At 40.0% G+C, this 19,772-nt stretch overlaps 1 protein-coding gene across 1 annotated transcript in view; it reads right to left on the bottom strand.

Annotated features, from left to right (window-relative positions):
* Positions 1-18,389: 18,389 nt before the first annotated feature.
* Positions 18,390-19,772, bottom strand: part of CDK6 (cyclin dependent kinase 6) — a 228,384-nt gene continuing 227,001 nt past the window's right edge. The window contains exon 7 of the mRNA XM_040644275.1: positions 18,390-19,246. Within this exon, the coding sequence (XP_040500209.1) occupies positions 19,100-19,246 (147 nt within the window). The 3' untranslated portion in view covers positions 18,390-19,099. The remainder of the gene's footprint in view (positions 19,247-19,772) is intronic.

Genomic DNA, 19,772 nt, shown 5'->3' with positions numbered 1-19,772 from the left:
CCCCCCCCCAATGTACATAGCACTTTCCAGATGGCACATGGATCCCATGGGAGGACAGAGAAACAGGAAAATGACCTGTAGAAATAATGAAAAAGGCCAGAGCTATTGGGAGCTCATCTGAATGGACTTCATAAAGACTGGATCGGTCCTGGCTTTCTCAGAATATGATTTACAGTGACTCAATCAGAAGAATAAAGAAATGCTTTATACATACTCTATACAAGTGTGATCTGCTAATAAACACATTTTTCTTCTAGTTATACCCCTCCCAAATGTCCTAGACATGACTAAGCAATTACATTCCACTTTTCAGATGAGAAAAAAACTGAGGCTAAGATGAGCCAGGTAATTTGCCCCAGGTCCCATAGCTAGAAAGTGGAGAAGCTAGGGCTTTAAACATAGGTGTGATGAACTTGAGAGCCTTTGCTTTCCTTACAATATCACCCTGCTTTGGGGGGATGAGGGCTAATTGAGAAGTGGCATTACAGGTGGATTGGGAAGGTGGACAGACTCCCCCAGAGGAGCTGAAACGGAAGGACATTCCAAAAAGAGGGAACAGCCTGAGTAAAAACAAAGGTAATCAGATATGGATATCTAGATCACATGTGGTAGAGGGAAAACAAGGCTAGAAATGTACATTGGAGCTGGAGGCCAAGGGCCTTGAATGCCAAGGGAAGAAGTTTTATTTGATTCTGCAGGCAAATTTCTTCCTTCCTTCCTTCCTTCCTTCCTTCCTTCCTTCCTTTCCTTCCCTCCCTCCTCCTTTCTTTCCTTCTTTCTTTTTCTTTCTTTCTTTCTTTCTTTCTTTCTTTCTTTCTTTCTTTCTCTTTCTTTCTTTCTCTCTCTCTCTCTCTCTTTCTTTCTTCTTTCTTTCTTTCTTTCTTTCTTTCTTTCTTTCTTTCTTTCTTTCCATTTATTTATTTTAGAGAGAGAGAGAGAGAGTGGGGGAAGGACAGAGGGAAAGAATCTTCAAGTAGACTCGCTGGCTGAGCATGGAGCCCTGATGCGGGGCTCAATCTCAGGACCCGTGAGATCACGACCTGATCTGAAACCAAGAGTCAGACGTTTAACCAACTGAACCACTCAGGCACCCCTACAGGCAAAGTTTTTGAACAAAGGAATAACATGAGCGTTGATAAAAGACAAAGCTTTAAATAATGATGGTCTAATAATAACAACAGTAATAGTAATAATAATTATTATTTTTCACTGGTGGAGGGATTTTCAACTTGAATAGTATTCAAAGATTTTAACTCAAAGGTATCTTTGGGGCATCTGGATGGCTCAGTCGATTAAGTGGTTAAGCGTCTGCCTCTGGCTCAAGTCATGATCCTGGAGTCCTGGGATGGAGCCCCATGTTGGGCTCCCTGCTCATCAGGGGAGTCTGCTTCTCCCTCCCCCTTCCCCCTGCTCCTTCTCTCTCTCTCTCTCTCAAATAAATAAAACCTTTTAAAAAAGGCATCTTTAAGTACACTTGGACTGACTTGGATCTGTATCCAAATTTAATAATATAGTTAAATATTATATACTTTTCGTTGTTGTTGTGTGGGTATGTAAGAATTTCAGCAACAGAGACACAGAAACCCAATCCACAAACCCAAGTGTTTGCTGTTTGAGTGGGTGTATCCCTAGACTGGAAATGGAAGCACAGAGCTTTATATTTGAAGACATAGCCGTTGTGATTATGCAGCTGTATTAACCAAGAAAGCATAAGAGAGGAAACAGGATAAATATCCATTACAAGGGAACTGGTTAAATAAACTATGGTACATCCATGCAAGGGCAAACGATCCAGATATTTAGAAAGTGATATATAGCTGTATGCATTGATATGCAAAAATGGCCACTATCCAATAATAAGAGCATTTTAGAAAAATATATAGAATATGAGAGCACTTGCATTAACAAGAGGATATGTTGGTTGAACCACGTGAAATTGTTGATATTCAGCAATTTCTAACCTATAAGAATGGCAATTTCAAATGGTTTAACTTATTACATAATATGCTTGAAAATTTCCAAAAAGTTTACATACTAAACTCTTCCTGGTGGTTACTTTATAATAGTATTAGTGAGTTGAAGGGAGGCGTATGAATTTTTATTTTCACCACATAACCTTCTTTTCTGATTTATTATAAAACTGCTCAACTAAACCATTTCCGTTTCTCTGATTCCACACTTACCGTGTCAGTTCTGGATGTAATTTTACCTACACAGAGAGAAAACTGACCATGATTATCTTGTGCTCTACACAGGTATATTTCTCACTGTAAAAAATATAAAGGGAATATATTTTTTAAAAGATTTTGAATCATGAAAACCAAATAGCCATTCACTTTATTTATTTACTCACTTAACAGTTTTGAGGCCTTTTATTATTTTTTACACTTATCATGCCATGAATTCATAGGGAATGGGTTCCAGCAGCTCATCCTCCTTTCCATCGGTTCTCACAGTGTGCTTCTCTGGATGGAGCAGTCCAGCACTTCAGCTGTACCGAAGTACCTTTCTCTTTGGCTTCCTTCTTTTCCTGATCACACACTTCAGGAAGCCATCTTGGCTCTTTGAGTGATAATACGCTCAATATTATCAACATTAATTCTCTTGGCAAGAATCTTGCCTTTACCTTGTTTGTTCACAACGATGTTACAGCATGCTGGGTAACACTGTAGACTCTTCAAGTCTTGCCATGGTAACATTTGTAGGGCATTCCTTTTTGAACAGTGCCACTTCCCTGATGTCTACAATATCACCTTTCTTATAGACTGGCATGTATGTGGCCAAAGGAACCACTCCGTGTTTTCTAAAAAGGCCTAGAGGGCATAGACTGGGTGCCTCTCCTCTTTCCCTTTGTGTTGGTCATTTTGGTGAATTACTGGAAGATGGCCGTTCAGCCGAAAGGGAGCCATTCACTTTAATTACATTTCTTTTTGTCAACCCGTGGTTCAGTGCTATTAATGGGCAGAGGCAGTGGAAGTTACCAAGTACAGTGAGTCAGAAAGGAAAATTCCTGGTGCTCATTAGAGCTTCAACTAAATCAATGTGTTATAATTTTACTATAATTCTCCTCTTATTCCATCTCTATTGAGGTGACTCACAAGCTATAAAGGTTCTTCTCCAATTATTTCAGGTTGGCTTTTGTTAGCAATGAAAGAAACCACCTTTAATTAAAAAAATTAACTTGATTGAGCTATAGCTTACATATAATAAAATTCACCAGTTTAAAATGTATAGTTTGTTGAGTTTTGATAAATGCATAGTCATGTAAGTACCACTACAGTCAAAATATAGAACATTTTCATTTCTCTAAAAAGTTCCCTTGTGCCTTCTTGCAGTTAATCCCCTTCCCTGTTTTTCAGCCTGGGAGACTGATCTATTCTCTGTCGCCGTAGCTTTCTCTTTTCTAGAATTTCAGATAAATGCAATCAACTAAGAGGTATCCTTTTGTGTCTGATTTCTTCCATTTATCGTGATACTTTTGAGTTTCACCTGTGCTGTGCAGAGCAACAGTTATTCCTTTTTATTGCTGTGTAGTAGTCCACTGATTTATAAATCACAACCTGCTTCTTCATCGACATTGTGATGGACATTTGGATTGTTTACAGTTTTTGCCTATTATGAGGAGAGCTGTTATGAACATTCATATGTAAGTGTTTGTGTGCACATATGTTTTCATTTTCTTCAAGTAAATACCTACCAGTGGGGTTGCTGGATTAAATTGTAAGTGTATTGTTAACTCCCAACACTTTCCAAAATGGCAACCTGTATCGTTTTGCATTAGTGAGATCAATGGTGAGAATTTCAGTTGGCCCATGTCCTCACAAACACTTGATGTTGTCAAATTTAAAAATTTTAGCCAATCTAGGAGGTGTGTAGGGATATCTCATTGTGGGTTTAATTTGTGTTTTCCTAATGACTAATGCAGTTGTTCATCTTTTCAGGTACTTATTTTATTTACCTACTTTGATGAAGTTTTATTTCAAATCTTTTGCTCATTTAAAAAATTGGATTGTCTGAATACCAATCCTTTGCCAGAATATGTTCAGTAATTTTCCCCCCAATCTGTGGTTTGTCTTTTCATTTTCTTAATGATTTCTTTCCAAGAACAAAAGTTTTAAGTATTTAAAAAAGGTTTTATTTGAGAGAGCGAGTGTGCGCGCAAACAAGAGGGGGGTGGGGGAGGGGCAAAGGGATAAAATCTTTAAAACAATTAAAAAAATAAAATTGCATCCCATAGTACTCTCTATGCCTTTTCTGTTTTTCCCCCCCTCACAGCACTCATGTAACATCCTAGATATTTTGATAGTTCTTGTTTGCCTCCCCTCACTAGAAATAAGCTCACAAAGGGAATAAATCTTAAAATATTTTGTGTGGTGCCATTTCCCAGTGCCTGCGGTAGTGCTTGGCACATAGCAGGTGCTCAGTAAATACTTACTCAATGAATCGATGAGTATTCCCACCACCAAATCTTTAAATCTGTACCGTCTTTGATTGCCCTCCTGTTAGAGCTTTTCTCTATCCAAGTGCAGCCCTTCCTCTTGTGCCCCTCATCCCCTCCTTCTCCCCCTTCTTACTGACTTCATTTGTGCTGCTATTCCTTCTCTCTCCTTCACCTTCAATCACTCTGTCCCCCCAGTGGACTATCTCCTATCTCAGAAAAAAATTCTCCTTTGTTACCACATCCTCTGCAAGTTGTACCTCCATTTCTCTGTTCCGCTTCATGGCTAAGCTTCTCAAGCAGGTTGTCTGCATTCTCTCTCCCTCCACCCCCCGAAGCCTCATCTCCGACCACTCTCCCCTTCGCTCTCTATGCCCTGAGCACATGGACGTCCTTTCCGCTCCTCTGCCTTCAGTACTTCACCGGGCTTTCTATCTCATCCTTAACTCAAAGCTTTTCACAGGGCCTTTCCTGCTCACCATGTCCCAAGTACTTTCTATCTTGTGACCTGTTTATTTTCTTTATGATGCTTATAATGTAATTATCTTGTGCACAGATTTATGTATGGTCTGTCTCCCACTAAAATGTTAGCGCCATGAGAGCAAGTATCTTGCTCTTGTTCACAGCTGCATCTTTAGAGTCTAGTGGTGCCTGGAACAGAGTAAAGGTTCAATAAATGTTGAGGTAATGAGTGAGTCAGCTTCCAGTGACCAGATAGAGGACTTAAATCTAACAGACATGTGCAACTAGATGCATTTGTGGTACTGCTCCTGGAAGCACTATTTCATATACTGAGAAAATGGCGTGGGCTGGGGAGAAATGTCTACCAACAGGGGATCTGCTAAGTAAATTATAGTACATTTACACAATGGCATACTATGCAGCCATACTACATGGTGATGTAAATTTATATTTGTTGAAATGACAAATTATCTAGGATATTATGTAAAGCAACAAATAAACAACCGCAGAGAACAACTTACTGAATGGAGTACACAGTCCACTTCTGGGGTATAAAATTATAGTCACATATCTAACATGTATCTTTGTAAAGCTAAATATGTAGGAATTATTTATCAAATATTAGCAGTTTTATCTAGGGGGTAGGATTTCAAGTAATACATGTTTTCTTTACTTTTTGTATTTTTTAAGTATTTTATGGTCAACATGTAAGCATTTTATTTCACCGGTTACATATAAATTTTCTGACTCATTCATTCATTCAACACTAATGAACTTCCTCTCAGTTTTAGGCATCTCTAGACCCTAGAGAATGCAATCACATTTCTTTCTTTAAAAAAAAAAAGATGTATTTATGAGAGAAAGAGAGAGAGAGTGTGTGCGTGCATGAGCGGGGGAGGGGGAGAGGGAGAGGGAAAGAGAGAATCTCAAGCAGACTCCCCTCTGAGCAGAGCCCCACGCAGGGCTCAATCTTATGACCCTGAGATTATGACCTGAGCCGAAACCAAGAATCAGTTGCTCAGCTGACTGAGCCACCCAGGTGCCCCAATCACAGTTTTTTCTTATGTGTTGTATGCAATCTTATTTTAGGACTGTTTAAAGCGGAAACCACCATCTGCTTCTGACTTGGAGAGAATGACTTGAGGAAATAAGATAGTTTGTGTTTGTATGGTATGTCAGAATATCTGGCACTCGGGGGATGGCGCTTTGAATACTAACTACCTCCCTTCTCCTCTTGAGAGAGCCATTTTTGCTGTACCTACAGCTAAATAACACTGTATCACAGGCAGGAGGGAGGGTCTATTATCACAAACGATCACTCTTGACACTTCTGCCTCTTTGCATCAGGTGCTGTTTGAAAGCTGAGGCCAGTCGATGTTGAGTGAGTATGAGTAAACTTGACTTTATCAGCTTTCTGAATACACTGTCATAATAGATGTCATTTTCCAGTGAGGAACCCTAGAGATCACAGGAAGTACAGGATTTAGAATAATGGACCCCATTCCAAGTGCTAATGTCTCCTCTATGCTGATGCAGCACTTCTCAAAGACGTTCTGCAGGAGAGTGAATTGGAACAGGGGTGGTGTCTGGTGACGTGGTAGCCCTGTGCAGTTACTGAAGTCATAAAATGTCTTTGAAGTCTTCTATATTATTTAAAAAATTTGAATTTTGCATTCTATTTCACAATGTTTTTTTATGTATTTTAAAAACAGTGTGTCTTTAATGAAAAACACTTTTTTATTTTAAGCAAAATCGATGCTTGGGGAGAGTAGATCCTTTTACGTGTAGCTCTGTATTCTCCCCTGTATACTCCAGGTTCCTGGGAACCCCCACTGGAAAAGTGCAGGCTCCACTATCATTGTTTTTACCCACACTTATATAAGGACACTACTCTTGTACTTAGCTTTCCAATAGCTTGAAATTACAGTGCAGAGCAGCGGCCTCAAACTATAGTACTGATAGAGGAGAGAGGGAGCTGTAGTAGGATTCCTGCTGCAATTGATAGAAATTTCCTTGAGCTACCGAAGTTAAATGGAAAGGGGGGAAAAAACCTAGAGACAGATTTCATAATAAGGATATGGGGGAGTTGCCAAGCCTGGGGAACAGGAGTCAGAAAGCTGTCTGGATTCAGCCTCTGCACATTACCATCTCTCTCCATGGGTCAGCTCCCCATGATCCCTTGTGCACACTGGGAGAAATACAGCTACCTGCAGCTCCGAATTTATAGGTAGTGCTTGCAGACATCTGGGAGATGGAAGCCCCATCTCTTGGTCCCACATTCCATGGGATACTATGGTTGCTCTATCAGCTCCGTCCAGAAAGGGGCATTTGGAGAACGAGTATGACATCCTGGGGCCCATCCCTGCCATGACCTCTTGCCTAGAGAGCCGGTAAACTGGGCACAATCAGTGGCAAAGGGCTTCCGGCTCCTAGTGGAATGAAGTTCTAAGTGAGACTAGCAGAGATAGCTAGGGACCAATGGAAGGCTCTCTCTGTACGCTGCTCTGAAGTAAATGATTATAGATGCCCACGGTTTGTGCAAATATCTGTAGTTATGAGTGATCTATTAAACTACAAACTTTCAATTTCTTTTCTAAAACATGTTTTTGAAATTTTATTTCTTGAAGTAATCTCTACACCCCGTGTTGGGCTTGAACTCATGACCCCAAGACCAAGAGTCACATGTTCTTCTGACTGAGCCAGCCAGGCACCCCTACAAGCTTTTCAATTTCTTAGTAAAGATCATACTCTTGACTTTCTGTATTATCCCTCCTGAATATTTCATGCAAATTTTAAAAATGTAGATGCACATTAGGGCCTGTTAAACAAAATTAAGGCAAGTCCTAATGAGAGCTCCTAGGGAATTCTGGAGGACCAACTTAAAAAGGCCTGGTATCAGAGCACCTGCGTGGCTCAGTCGGTGAAGCGGCCGACTCTTATTTCGGCTCAGGTCATGATCTCAGGGTCCTGGGACAGAGGCTTGCATTGGGCTCCACGCTCAGTGGGGAGTCTGCTTGAGATTTTCTCTCTCCCTCTGTCCCTCCCTGACACTTGCGTGTGCTCTCTAAAATAAATAAATAAATAAATAAATAAATCTTAAAAAAAGTACCTGATATCATACACGAAGAGGGGACTGTATCAGACAGCAACACTCCTGCTTTGCTGTATAGTGTCTCAGTAGCTGCTTCGTCTATCACTGTGCATCAGCACATAAGCAGATGAACAAAGAGGAACACACATTGAAAGACATGGTCTTCCTCTTTAAACCCCTTCAGTGGTTCCAAATTCCTTTATATGGCACATTAAACCCTTCCCAGCATCACCTCCAGACTCCTTCACATACCCACCCACCCCCTTACTAGTTGTTTTCAAACATTAAGTCACGGTCTATTAGTGGGGTTCTGAAATCAGTTTAGTGGGTTCCACCAGCACTTTCAAAGAGTGGAGGATAATAAAATAGAGAACATGTGGGGCACTCAGCAACATTTCACAAAATCTCAGCTCCTGGTACAGACGTGTGCATCTGCGTGTGCACGTGTATACCAGGTCATGCGGGGAGACTGGATTTCTTTCTGTAGGTTATGAGCCAGATGCTACAGCCACAGCCTCGGGGGGGGGCCTCACCAATCTTACCGCTAGCTCTTACATAACTGCATGCCTTTGCACACGCACAGTATTTCTACTTGTATACCTGGCGGACAGTGATTTTCGGTTGGGTTGTCAGAGTTTAGCATAACCAACTAGTAAGAGCTTACCAAACATTTGTTACTGGAGCTTTAAGCTCAACGAGCTGCTATTTAGCTTTTAAAAACATCTGAAACCTGAAAAGGAGTCTCTTCCAACAAAAGTTTAAAATGTGTTCTGCTAAAACCTCTTATTTAATTATAAGTTACTTCACTCATTGTAATTATATTCATTTTATATTAAGTGAAAAGAAAAATAGCTATGACAATAATTCATTTCCAAGAAAGCAGTCTGAGATGGCTGTTTTTATTACTTTTATTTGCTACCAATATTTTTATTGTAAGAAATACAAAAGGTATGACAAATATACAAACCATTCTCTTTTTGCTTCAATTTAGCTTGTGCATATGTGAAAACAATGAACTGGACAGTGAAGTTTCAACACTAATTCTTAAAAAACAATGAATTCCATTATCTGACAATAAATACCTAAATTTGCATTCTAGCACCCAGTAAGACATCCAGTTTCCAAAAGATTTGTGATCTGCAACCCTTTGAATTCTCTGACACGTTACCTTTGCCATTGCAACAGAGTCAGCATCGGCAGTTGTCGCTCTCCAAGTAAGTCCTAGAATAAGGCGCATGCTAGAATGACTGCCCCTGACCTCGGGCAGTCCAGGTCATAAAGCATCTTTGACTTGAGCTACTTTTCAAAACAGATTGCTAGTGATGGGGGATTTAAGGTAAGTTTTCGTAGTTCTTGGATTATATATCTTACATGATACAAACAATCTACTTTCCTATTTTCCTCTTCAGGTGAGAAGAGTCTAGATAAACTGACCTGTATTTTCATCTACCTAAAGGGAAAGAAGCAAGATCATTTAGCTCAGGGTGCTATGAAGGGGGTAACATTACAGATAAGCTTTATTTCTTTTCTTTTTTTTTTCTTTTTTTGCCCCAGGAGAGCTTTCTGTATGGAGGGATGGTCGCCAGAGTGAGAGAACCCTTCCCATTCTGCTCCTGTCTACACCCATAGCCATTTTTCTTTGGGGGCTAAATGATCCGGTACATGGGAAGGTCTCTGCTTTCAGAGAGCTGCACCGCACCCACATTTGGGGAGAGCACACAGTTTCTGTCCTCTGTGAGAAAGGATACCCAGGTGAACCTGACAGGCCAGTGTGGTAACTCTCAACCTTGTGTACGGAGAAAAGAGCAGAAGCACTCTCTGCTACCAAGCCATCTGCCAACATTCTTGTAAGACTGTGTTCCAGGCAGTGAATTTCCACACTGCTTCTTTTACCTGCTCAAACCCAAGCACCAAAACAGCATTCTGTAGCGATATGAGCAAACGGAATGAGAGTAATTTTGCACCTTTAAGGAACATGCACCCTTATAAGTCTGTACCCTGATATTAAAATAGAAGAATGAGTTTCAAGTATGAAGAAATACAGTAAAACTATGGCCTGTAGATGGATAGAAAACAGCAGCCTGGAATGTGGTGTATAGACTTGTTTAGTTTCTCCTTTTGTACCACAGCCGAAATTGAATGCTCTGTAGGATGACTTGGTTTTAAAATCAAGATGCACACGAACGTGCTGGAGGGCATCTGTGATCAGCGCCGTGAGCACACTCTGTGCCCAGCCAAAGGTCAAGTAAAAGTGGTGGCCAAGCCCGAGCAGGCACACCCGTGATGCCTAACGCATCCCTCTCTTCGTGTCCCTGATGCCCAAAGAGCGGCAGAAGAGGATAAAGAGCACCATGCAGACAGGCCGGGATGGGGGCAGGGAGCACTTCAGCGGGAGGGAGGAAGGATGCTGGGGGGATGGGAGGACGTTGGTTCACACAGCCTAGATTAGTATCTGACATGCCCATGCACCATCTCTACATCTCCAGAACCGTGATTTCAAACACAGAAACCAACAAGTCAAATATCCAAAATACATTTTTTTCTACGTTTAACACATTTTCTATTATAAAAGTTCCAAAAAAAAAAAAAAAAAAAAGCTTACTGGGTAGGACAGCCTTGCTGAAAACCTAGAATAAAGTTTTAACTAAGCCCTATGGGAATGCAGAAACACTACACTAATACATTTTACAGTGAAAACATGCATTTACACATCTCTGACATGATAATCCTGTAAAACCTTCTAGCTCTCATTTGCACTCTACGGGAACCGATATTGTGCTTTTCTTAACACATACTGCTCTTCTATACCAAACACTTGCCAATTAACCTTCAGATCCAAACCTAAAATACCAGAAATGCCACAAGCTTCTGAGGTGTTGGGGACTGTTGGTTGTTAACATCCACTGTTGACTACTGTACATGCAATCCTTGTGTTTATTACCAGACTGAATTGCTTCTGTACAGAACCAAGTTGCTTGAAGCACGGAAACCTGAATTTCTCCATCTGACACATTCTGGAAGCCCCAAGGCACAAGCTGACAGTTTGCTTCTACAGAAAACTCTCACACTGTTCTCCTTGCAACGGTTACTACCTGTTCCCACTACTGCACAGGACACCTATGAAGGCACGAGATCGAGATCGCAGGGAGGAAGCTTCGTCTCAAGGCCAGATAGGAGGCGGCACCACCCAGGCACCTGTCTCTGCCTGGCGCCTGCACGGACAGCTGTCTGGCAGAGTTCCTAAATTAAGGCAGTATCTGATGCTTTTCTATCTGATTTTAAATTTTTGTTGTATTTTCACGCTATACTATATGCATACTTGACAGAAGAACTACAAAGTCCTTTGCTTTAATTCCTTTACACAATGATAAAACACCTAGACACAAAAATACTACACCTACAGACTTAAATTCTACCCATCATGTTAAAATAAATGCGGCTTATTTGGGGGCTTAGTCTAATTTTAATTTACTTAGCTCCATCAAGACCATGATAATGAACATTAAATGCAAATCCTAATGCCATCTCCTTTCAGTTGTACTTTCATAGGCCTAGTGTGATTCAGAAATAAATAACATACATGAATAATAATAGAAATAATTTATGCAAGTGTAGAACAACTTGAAATAGAAATTCCCCACCTTGTTAAGTGCTGTTGCTAGGAGTAGTTGCTGCCATTTATCCCATGTACTAACTAATATATTTACTACTGGTCATAGTAAAACACACGAATACAAAGTAAGTGAGGAACTGTGATAATCACGTGTACGTTATTGCAAACACAGGACCAAAATGAGAAGCTATACAATGTACTTCGGGGTTCGGTTCAAGAAATGTATCACCGCTGGGGTCTATTCTCATTATTTGGAGACTTCAAGGTTAAATTAGGAGTTGCTGGTGATCACAGAAGTATTGCTAGCTAATACATATTATTGCATTTCAAAAAACTTAAGATTAGAAACTTTCAAGTTAAGGGTACAATGGGTATCTTCAGGACTGTAACCTAAGCATGTCAACAGAATTTGGCCGGAAACCAGAGTGTCAGAAATTAAATAACTGTGTGTGGCTCTATGCTTGCTCATTAGTGCTACAGTCATAGTTCTTTATTGCAATATGTACAGTCATGTGCCCCCTTTCTAAGGAAACCTATATTTGACAATCCAAACTCCCAAAGCAGAGAAGGAGTTGATTATTTGCTTGATGAAACAATTCACACAAAAGGTCCTCCAAACAGGAAAATCCTCTACTACGTGAGATAATTGGCTTACATACCTTTACTGGATAAAGAAAAAAAGAGAAAGAAGAAATTAGAAACTAGAGAGTTAGGAGCTTTTGCCTAAGGAAGAAAATAAACAAATTTTCAAAACAAAACTTCTCCACACATCTTTTGCCATCATATATGTAGAATGATAGAAAATAAAAAAATAAAAAATCTTTCTTGTAATTATACATCTTCTCTTAAAAAAAAAAAGCTGAGCTTAGAGCTTGAGAGATGCTTGGTAGACGCTTCATAAAGAATAGCATCTCTTTATACCCGAACTTTCAAAGAATTGTGTTGTACTTATTTATGCACAGAAGACACCCGTTTGCTTCTAGGAACAATTTACCTCCCAGGATCGCAGAACAGATGCCTCTGAGACAGCAGCAGGGCACATGGACCTCGGACAATCTCCAGCCGGGTCTGTACTACGTTTCAGGCACTAACAGGTGAGCGGCGGGCGGGTCCCAGCCAGCTCCGCCCACTGCCGCTCTACTGCCAAAGGGGGGGGAGGGTGACGGCGCAGCGCACCCAGAAGGTTTTCAGGTGGCCGTCAAGTGTCGACCACGAGCAAATAGAGTTCAGACTGGCCCAAGTGATAACAAACTCGAGGTTTGAATTCGGCCTTCCATTTAGGGACTTAAATTGGAACCTACTTCGGTGGGGTTTTAAGCAGAGGGACGGGGCCGACGAGTTCCCAGAGAGCTCTGGCCAGCCCCTAGCGCGTGCGGTGTTTTGATTCAGAAAGGAGTTCGTGAGACGTGCCTGCCCGCTACTCTGCAGGAAAGTTAAGCAGGCACTATCGAGTTTCTCCCACTCAGAAGGAATAAACTGCCTTCTGTTATGCCGTGCTAAGGAAACTCTGAAAAGTACTACAACTGCCTTCCTCCTTAATTTCTGTAACACTTACTGAGGAAAAGGGCTTCTAAAATTAACTAAAATCACCTGGGGAATGATCAGTCTCTGAGCAGACCTAGGAATTAAAACATAGGAGTGTATGGAGATATATACGGAGATACATAGGAAAAATTAAATAGATGGAGAGATTAAAGATTTATGTAAATATACTCCTATGTTGTTATGCTCACATGCTTGGACAGGATTTTTAAAAATTAGCTTTTCTTGTGAATTTACACTTGTGATTACACAGATGTAAAAAATTACCAGGTCTTTTAGTATATAAGGGCACTGTTTCAGCATAGCAATTCTTCTGGAAAAAATAGTTTTGTCTACTTAAATACCAATGTTACTTATTTTATTCATCTGATTTTTACATGAGGATTTAAAATTTTAATCAATGTCTAAAGACCATCATGGTAAGAAATGTGAAAACAGCAGATGGGGGTATAAGTATTTTGGCCGAGGCCACTGGAGGAGTTTTACACTCCTAACAAAACCATCCTGGTCACAGATGAATGTTGCCTTTTAATAGTTAGCCTGTCCATTTTTGTAACTTCTGCACCTAGAACAGTGAGGTAATTAGGTACCTCAAAGAAATGCTTCTTGAAAAATAAGAGGTCTTGGCTCTCTTTATGCACTTAAATAATCAAAATGGGTGTATTATCCATTCTCAAGAATGACTTACTCACAGACAACTGTTCAGAACCTAGTGAACAACTAAGATATCGAGGTTACAGAATGTTACAAAGACTCTTAATCATCCTGACAAACTAGTGCTAAGCAAGAGTAAAATATGTGCAGAAAAATAAAGTTAGAACGAAGTCTTGAGAAGTACCTCTACAGCCTTGCTCCGATTTTCTCCCCCCACCCCCCCACCTCCCGAAAGTGCCACCTTGTGGAATATACTGGAATGAAACAAGAAAGCCCATGTCTTAGGACACTGTGAAATTTAAAACAGACATCTACAAGAAAAATCGTTTCCCTTTCCTACCATATAACCTTCAGATTGCTGTAATAGTATTTAAGTAGATGCTTGAAAAAAAGCCTGTATTAATTTTCAAGAGGCTCTTGTTCTTCTTCTTGAAGGCCAGAGCACCAGTATCAAGGAAACATAAATAGGTCGATGGAAGTTCATGCATTTATCTAAACTCCCTGGGAATGCTAAGAAATAGAAAACATTTTGAAAAGCTGATTCATACTTCATTAAAACAAACAACTAATTGAGAAAAAAAAGCACATTTAAAAATCAGACCCCTCCTCTTTTACATTTCTATTGTATACAAACATCAGAAGATAGAAAAGGCCAAAGGAATATTTTAGTTTTGTGAAAAAGTACAAGTTCGAAATGCTTGAGATATAGGTATGTAACACAACTAGGTTGAAAACGGCATTGGTAAGAAATGAAAATGCTATTTTCTTGTGCTTTTGAGGAAAACACCACTGTTAATTATCTGGGGGCTCACGTTGCTTGATAGGCTTTTGGTAGCCTCAAGAAGTTTCTCCACGGCGGGGAAGGAGCACGTAGCTATGTTTCTAATCATACATCTGAATGTATTGGATGCACATGATTTGGGCTTCACAGTTTTTCAAAAAATCCTGGTGGCAGGGGAAATATGTGCCTTTTTAAAATTTAATATATATATATATTCTACAGGGAACATTCTCAGGCTTGTATAATGAGTATAGCTTCTTGTAGCTGCTTTCTCCCATGAAGTGAGAAAGTAGTACAGGTGGTTTAGTTTGTTCAGGCGGACATTTGAAATGGCAACTACTTGGAACAGCTTTTCCATAAAACATGTTTTTGAATGTATCAACTTCATAGTTGCCAGGTGACTTTAATATAAATTCTTACAATATATTTGTTAATATATATCCTTCAAAATATATCTAACTTTGAAACTATCCTTCTTTGAATACTTTTTCTCCTGAATTTCCTCTATCCATTGTCCACTGTATTAGGACTTTTAAAGATTTAGAAATCAGATAAAATAAAGACACTGTTTTCATGTGTCACAATGTAAAACATGCATTCTTCTGAATTCTAGCAACACCTAAGAATTTATAATGCCTCAACATTTTCTTTCCAAGGTAAATATCCTATAGTTTCTGTACTAACACAATTAAGTAATTACAGTGGCTTATTAACTTTTAATATCACTCTTTCTTAGGCCCAACGATGCAACGAAAGCCTGATTTTGGAAAATGTGAGACACTCTCTCGTGTGCTTATCATAAAAATAGTCCAGTTGTCATTTAAAAGAAGCAATTCTTTGAAGAAAAGAATTTTAATATGTTTATATTAGAAGCTTACATGATTTTAATTTCCATAAAGGAATGAAGATTGCCATTACTGACTTTAATAGGTGCCACTTTTAAGAGAAGCAGCTGTAGTTAAAAGCTCAATTTTAATACATAATTTAAGGTTCAAAATATTTGGTACTATTTAGGTTTTTTTCCATCAAGATGGATAGTACCACATTCTGTAGTCAAACGATAAAATCTTTAGTAAGGGGTACAAATTTTCTTTAAGATATCCTGTGCATTCTGAAATTTTCATTTTTTACTTAAAATTGAAAGGCTGAGATTCTGTTCTTAAGTAAATATTTTGAACTATTCTTAGTAAGACACCTTGGGCTAAATGAAAAGTGTGCCATTCCTACTGTGTGATTCCTGAGAGAAAATCATGAGAATACAGAGGGATGAAATGGCTCGGAGCTCCTGTCCAAAACAGGTTCTTGGGTTTTGTGCTTCTTGGGTTCCTATCCACTTTAAAGGAGAGACAAAGTGGGAGGCGCCAATGCACGGGGTTCTTAAAAGCTCTTGGAAATTGTGTTTTTCAGGTCGTAAGATTAGGGCCTTATTACCTTTGCCACATGATAGCTTATGATGCTGAAATGGACAGGTTTCTCTTTTATTCTTAAATGGGATTGTTACAACTCCACCCTGCACAACAGTTCCCACGATGCCTGGGCCACTAGGACAACTGTCATATAGAAACTATCAGGCCCATGCCAGCACCAGTCCTCGGTATGAAATTCAAATGTGATTTTCAATCTGACACCAGATTTTTACTGCTATAAGCTGCTTCAGTATAACCCTGGGGCAATATGACCTTTTCAGCTAACCATGGCTTCACTTTTGGCAAAGACGTTTGAAACCATACGTCACAGAAGAAAAAGCTGTGTTCAGTAAATTCCTGTGCTGCTGTGTGCTTCCAAGTGCCCTCATGGCAAGGGTGGTTGTGTGGGATCTGGATTTCAGAACTGGTGAGCCTGGATATAAAAGACATAAAACAAGAGGGTAATCACTCAACCACACTAACTCCAGATGGAGAGCTGGGCTAGACTCTTTAAGTTCAGAGAGGCCGAGGTGCCCCCTCCTTCTGCCTCTCCGAGGATAATCTGCCAAGTATCCAATGCTGAAATGTTTGGGCTTTAAGTTTTCTTCATAAACACTACCGAGAAATGAACCAAAAGTATATGCTAGAAATAAAGTGGAGCTCTCTACTTGTTTAAAATTCTCAAGAATGCTGAAAAATTCCAGTTTAGAACAGCTGCATTTTTCTTGAGAATACTTATGAAAAACTTAAAAAAGCAGAAACTCAAGGTATGTCCACTCTAACCATGGATACTAACCAAAAAGCACATGACGAATCAGTGCAGGGAGTTTAAAAGTCAATTTCTAGGTCCCAGCAAAAACGTCTTTGTATTTTGACCCCCAATCAAAGGAAAGGCAGAACTCACTGTTCCAGGGGAGACATTGTCCCGAATGCTCTGGATTCATTATATCTCAAGCATTTATGGTAATGACCAAACATAGTCAATGTTGTCAACAATGAAGAAAGTGTAAAACATTCTTACGGCCCATCTTCTCATTCATATCTGGCTTTAGACAAATCTTTCTGCTCTTCAAGTTACTGAGTTAGAAAAATGTTAAACAACGCATGTATTAAAAAAGAGTAATTCCCACCCCAAAAAGCTTTCAAGGAGAAAAGTCTCCTAATTTTTCTCCCGTTCAAGATGGTAGTATAGAAATATTGAGCTGTGAAGAATTCAGGAAGGCTTGACAATATATAAACATCATCTGGAACATTTTCTACTGAGGGAAGCAATGTTCATTCTCTGAAAACCCTAACTCTAAACATGGTCTAACTGTTGCACGCACGCAAAACATGAGTCAGAAAGCAAAGACAGCTAACCCTCCAAAAAGATACTTAATCTCTGTGTCTTCAAGCACCAACCACATATAAGGCAGAGATGACACTGGAATATAAAGAACAGTAGAGAAAACGGCAAGAGAAAAAAAAAACCAACGCTGTTCACAATGCCCAGGTCAGGCTGGCTCTGCAGAGAACAGGAGTATGCACAAGGCACTGGAAACAAGCACAGCCTGGGGGATGAGAAAAGATGGTTTTATAGAGTAAATATATATTTCTAAAAAATAGTGAAAGACATTCCCTCTGATTCTACACTGACCATATATTCTAAAAAATCGTAAAACACTAAGTAACAGTTTAAAGCAATCTATGTGCTGGTGATAGAGAAGAACCAGTCCTCTACTCACTGCCTAGGTAACAACAACAAATACCAGGTAGGAAGATCGCGTGTGAGCGAGAACATACCGGCAAGGGGGGGGTGCTGTTAGGATCACGAAATGGGAGCTGTAAGCCACAATCTGAATCTATTTTCAAAAGATTCATTGAAAGAAAGCAAGCAGGGGGTGCACGGGAAAAGCTGAAGCAATCTGTTATTAGTCATGTAATAGTAATATATGTTAGAGGCCCTGGGGGATAGATAAGATGGATACTTTGCAAACAAAGCAGTGCATGGTAGAAAAAGTACAGTGTAATAGTGAAAACTTAAATGGTATTCATGTCTCTGGTCAGAGAGAACGACTCTCCAAACCAAAACAGGAAACAGTTTCTGACAAATTCCTAAAATCAAAAAACAAAATAAAGTAACAACAAAACCCAAGAAGGAAAGAGATTTCAAATCAGGAAATAAAGGCATTCTCTAGTTTTTTTTTTTTTTTTTTTGACAATTTTACCTATTTGAGGTACACTCTCTAAATCCATAGCAAGTAAGAAAAAGCTTATAGGTATTTTTTCAAAAGAAACAATAAATCATATAATACAGGTTAAAATGGGCTTATATTGAGTAAATTCAGCTTTTTGAAGAGTAAATAGAATGTACACTTTAAAAAACAGGTCTCTTAAAAGATAGTAGCATTTTTTTTCTTTTGTTGTGTGTAGAAAACCTCATCTAGATAGTGAACCTTTTACTACTAGCAAATTTACTGCTTTTGGCCATGAAATTCTGAGGATATAGGCTCAACTTTCTAATTTGAGAAGCCCATTCTGGTAAATCACCTTTAGTCAACAGACACCTGTTATTTATAGGTCACTTTGAGTCTTTAAAATTCAATCATTCTCGTTGTTTACAGAAAGTAACACTTTAAGAGAACAAGAATCTCTCTCTCTCACACACACACACACACACACACACACACACACACCCACACACACACAGACACGCACACAGACTCTCACTTAAAAGTACCGAATCAGGCTTGGGCAGCTGCAGGGAGATTACATCATAACTCAGCTGTGCCTGGATTGCTCACTTCACACTGGCAGCATTCAAGGTTAGAAAAATGAAACGGCAGCACGATTGGTCAGCAGCTTCTCTTCTTCTGGAAGTATTCCAGGTTCTTGAAACAAACAAACAGACAAACAAACAAACGAATAAACATAAAGCTGCAATCATTCTTGCATTGATCTCCAAACAGTCAACTAGGCGGTTTCCATGGAGAAGCAGAGCCCGTCCAGAAGACGGCAACTAGGTCCCCAGCCAGTGATCTTCAGCAGCTCTGCTGGGGCTCACTCAGGGTGGGGGGCCATCAGCCCCCAGGGGTGTTCTCCGGGAGATCAGCTCAAGGCGGCGGCTGGGACCTCAGGCTGTATTCATCTCCGAGCTGTTCTGGCTGGGCGGCAGATGGGCATCCAGATTCTCCTTGCACCTCTCCAGGTCATGGAAGTACGGGTGAGACAGAGCACTGTAGGCAGATATTCTTTTGGCTGGATTAAATGTTAAGCACTTCTGTGATAAAGAAAAAATAATCGATTGACGTAAAACATGGCCATTTAAATAGTGTGTTTACACAGTTACACATTTATTCGCCACCATGAATTAAGTGTGTCTAGAGAGAGAATGAATATCTTCTTCAAGGGACACGATGGGGTGCCTGGGTGGCTCAGTCGGTTGAGCGGCCAACTCTTGGTTTCAGCTCAGGTCATGATCTCACGGCGGAGAGACCGAGCTCCGCATTGGGCTCCGTGCTCAGTAGGGAGTCTGCTTGAGATTCTCTCTCTCCCTCCTCCTGCTCATGCTCTCTCTCTCTCATATAAATAAATAAGGGGTGCCTGGGTGGCTCAGTCGGTTAAGCATCTGTCTTCAGCTCAGGTCATGATCTCGGGGTCCTGGGATGGAGCCCTGCATCGGGCCCTCCGCTCAGTGCTGAGTCGGCTTCTCCCTCTCCTTCTGTGATCTCTCTTGCTTTTGCTCTCTCAAATAAATAAACAAAATCTTTAAATAAATAAATAAATCTTAAAAAAAAAAAAAAAAA

This window comes from Ursus maritimus, unplaced genomic scaffold (assembly GCF_017311325.1).
Source record: "Ursus maritimus isolate PB19 unplaced genomic scaffold, ASM1731132v1 scaffold_3, whole genome shotgun sequence".
Taxonomy (NCBI): domain Eukaryota; kingdom Metazoa; phylum Chordata; class Mammalia; order Carnivora; family Ursidae; genus Ursus; species Ursus maritimus.
This window is presented reverse-complemented; position numbering and strand designations above follow the sequence as displayed.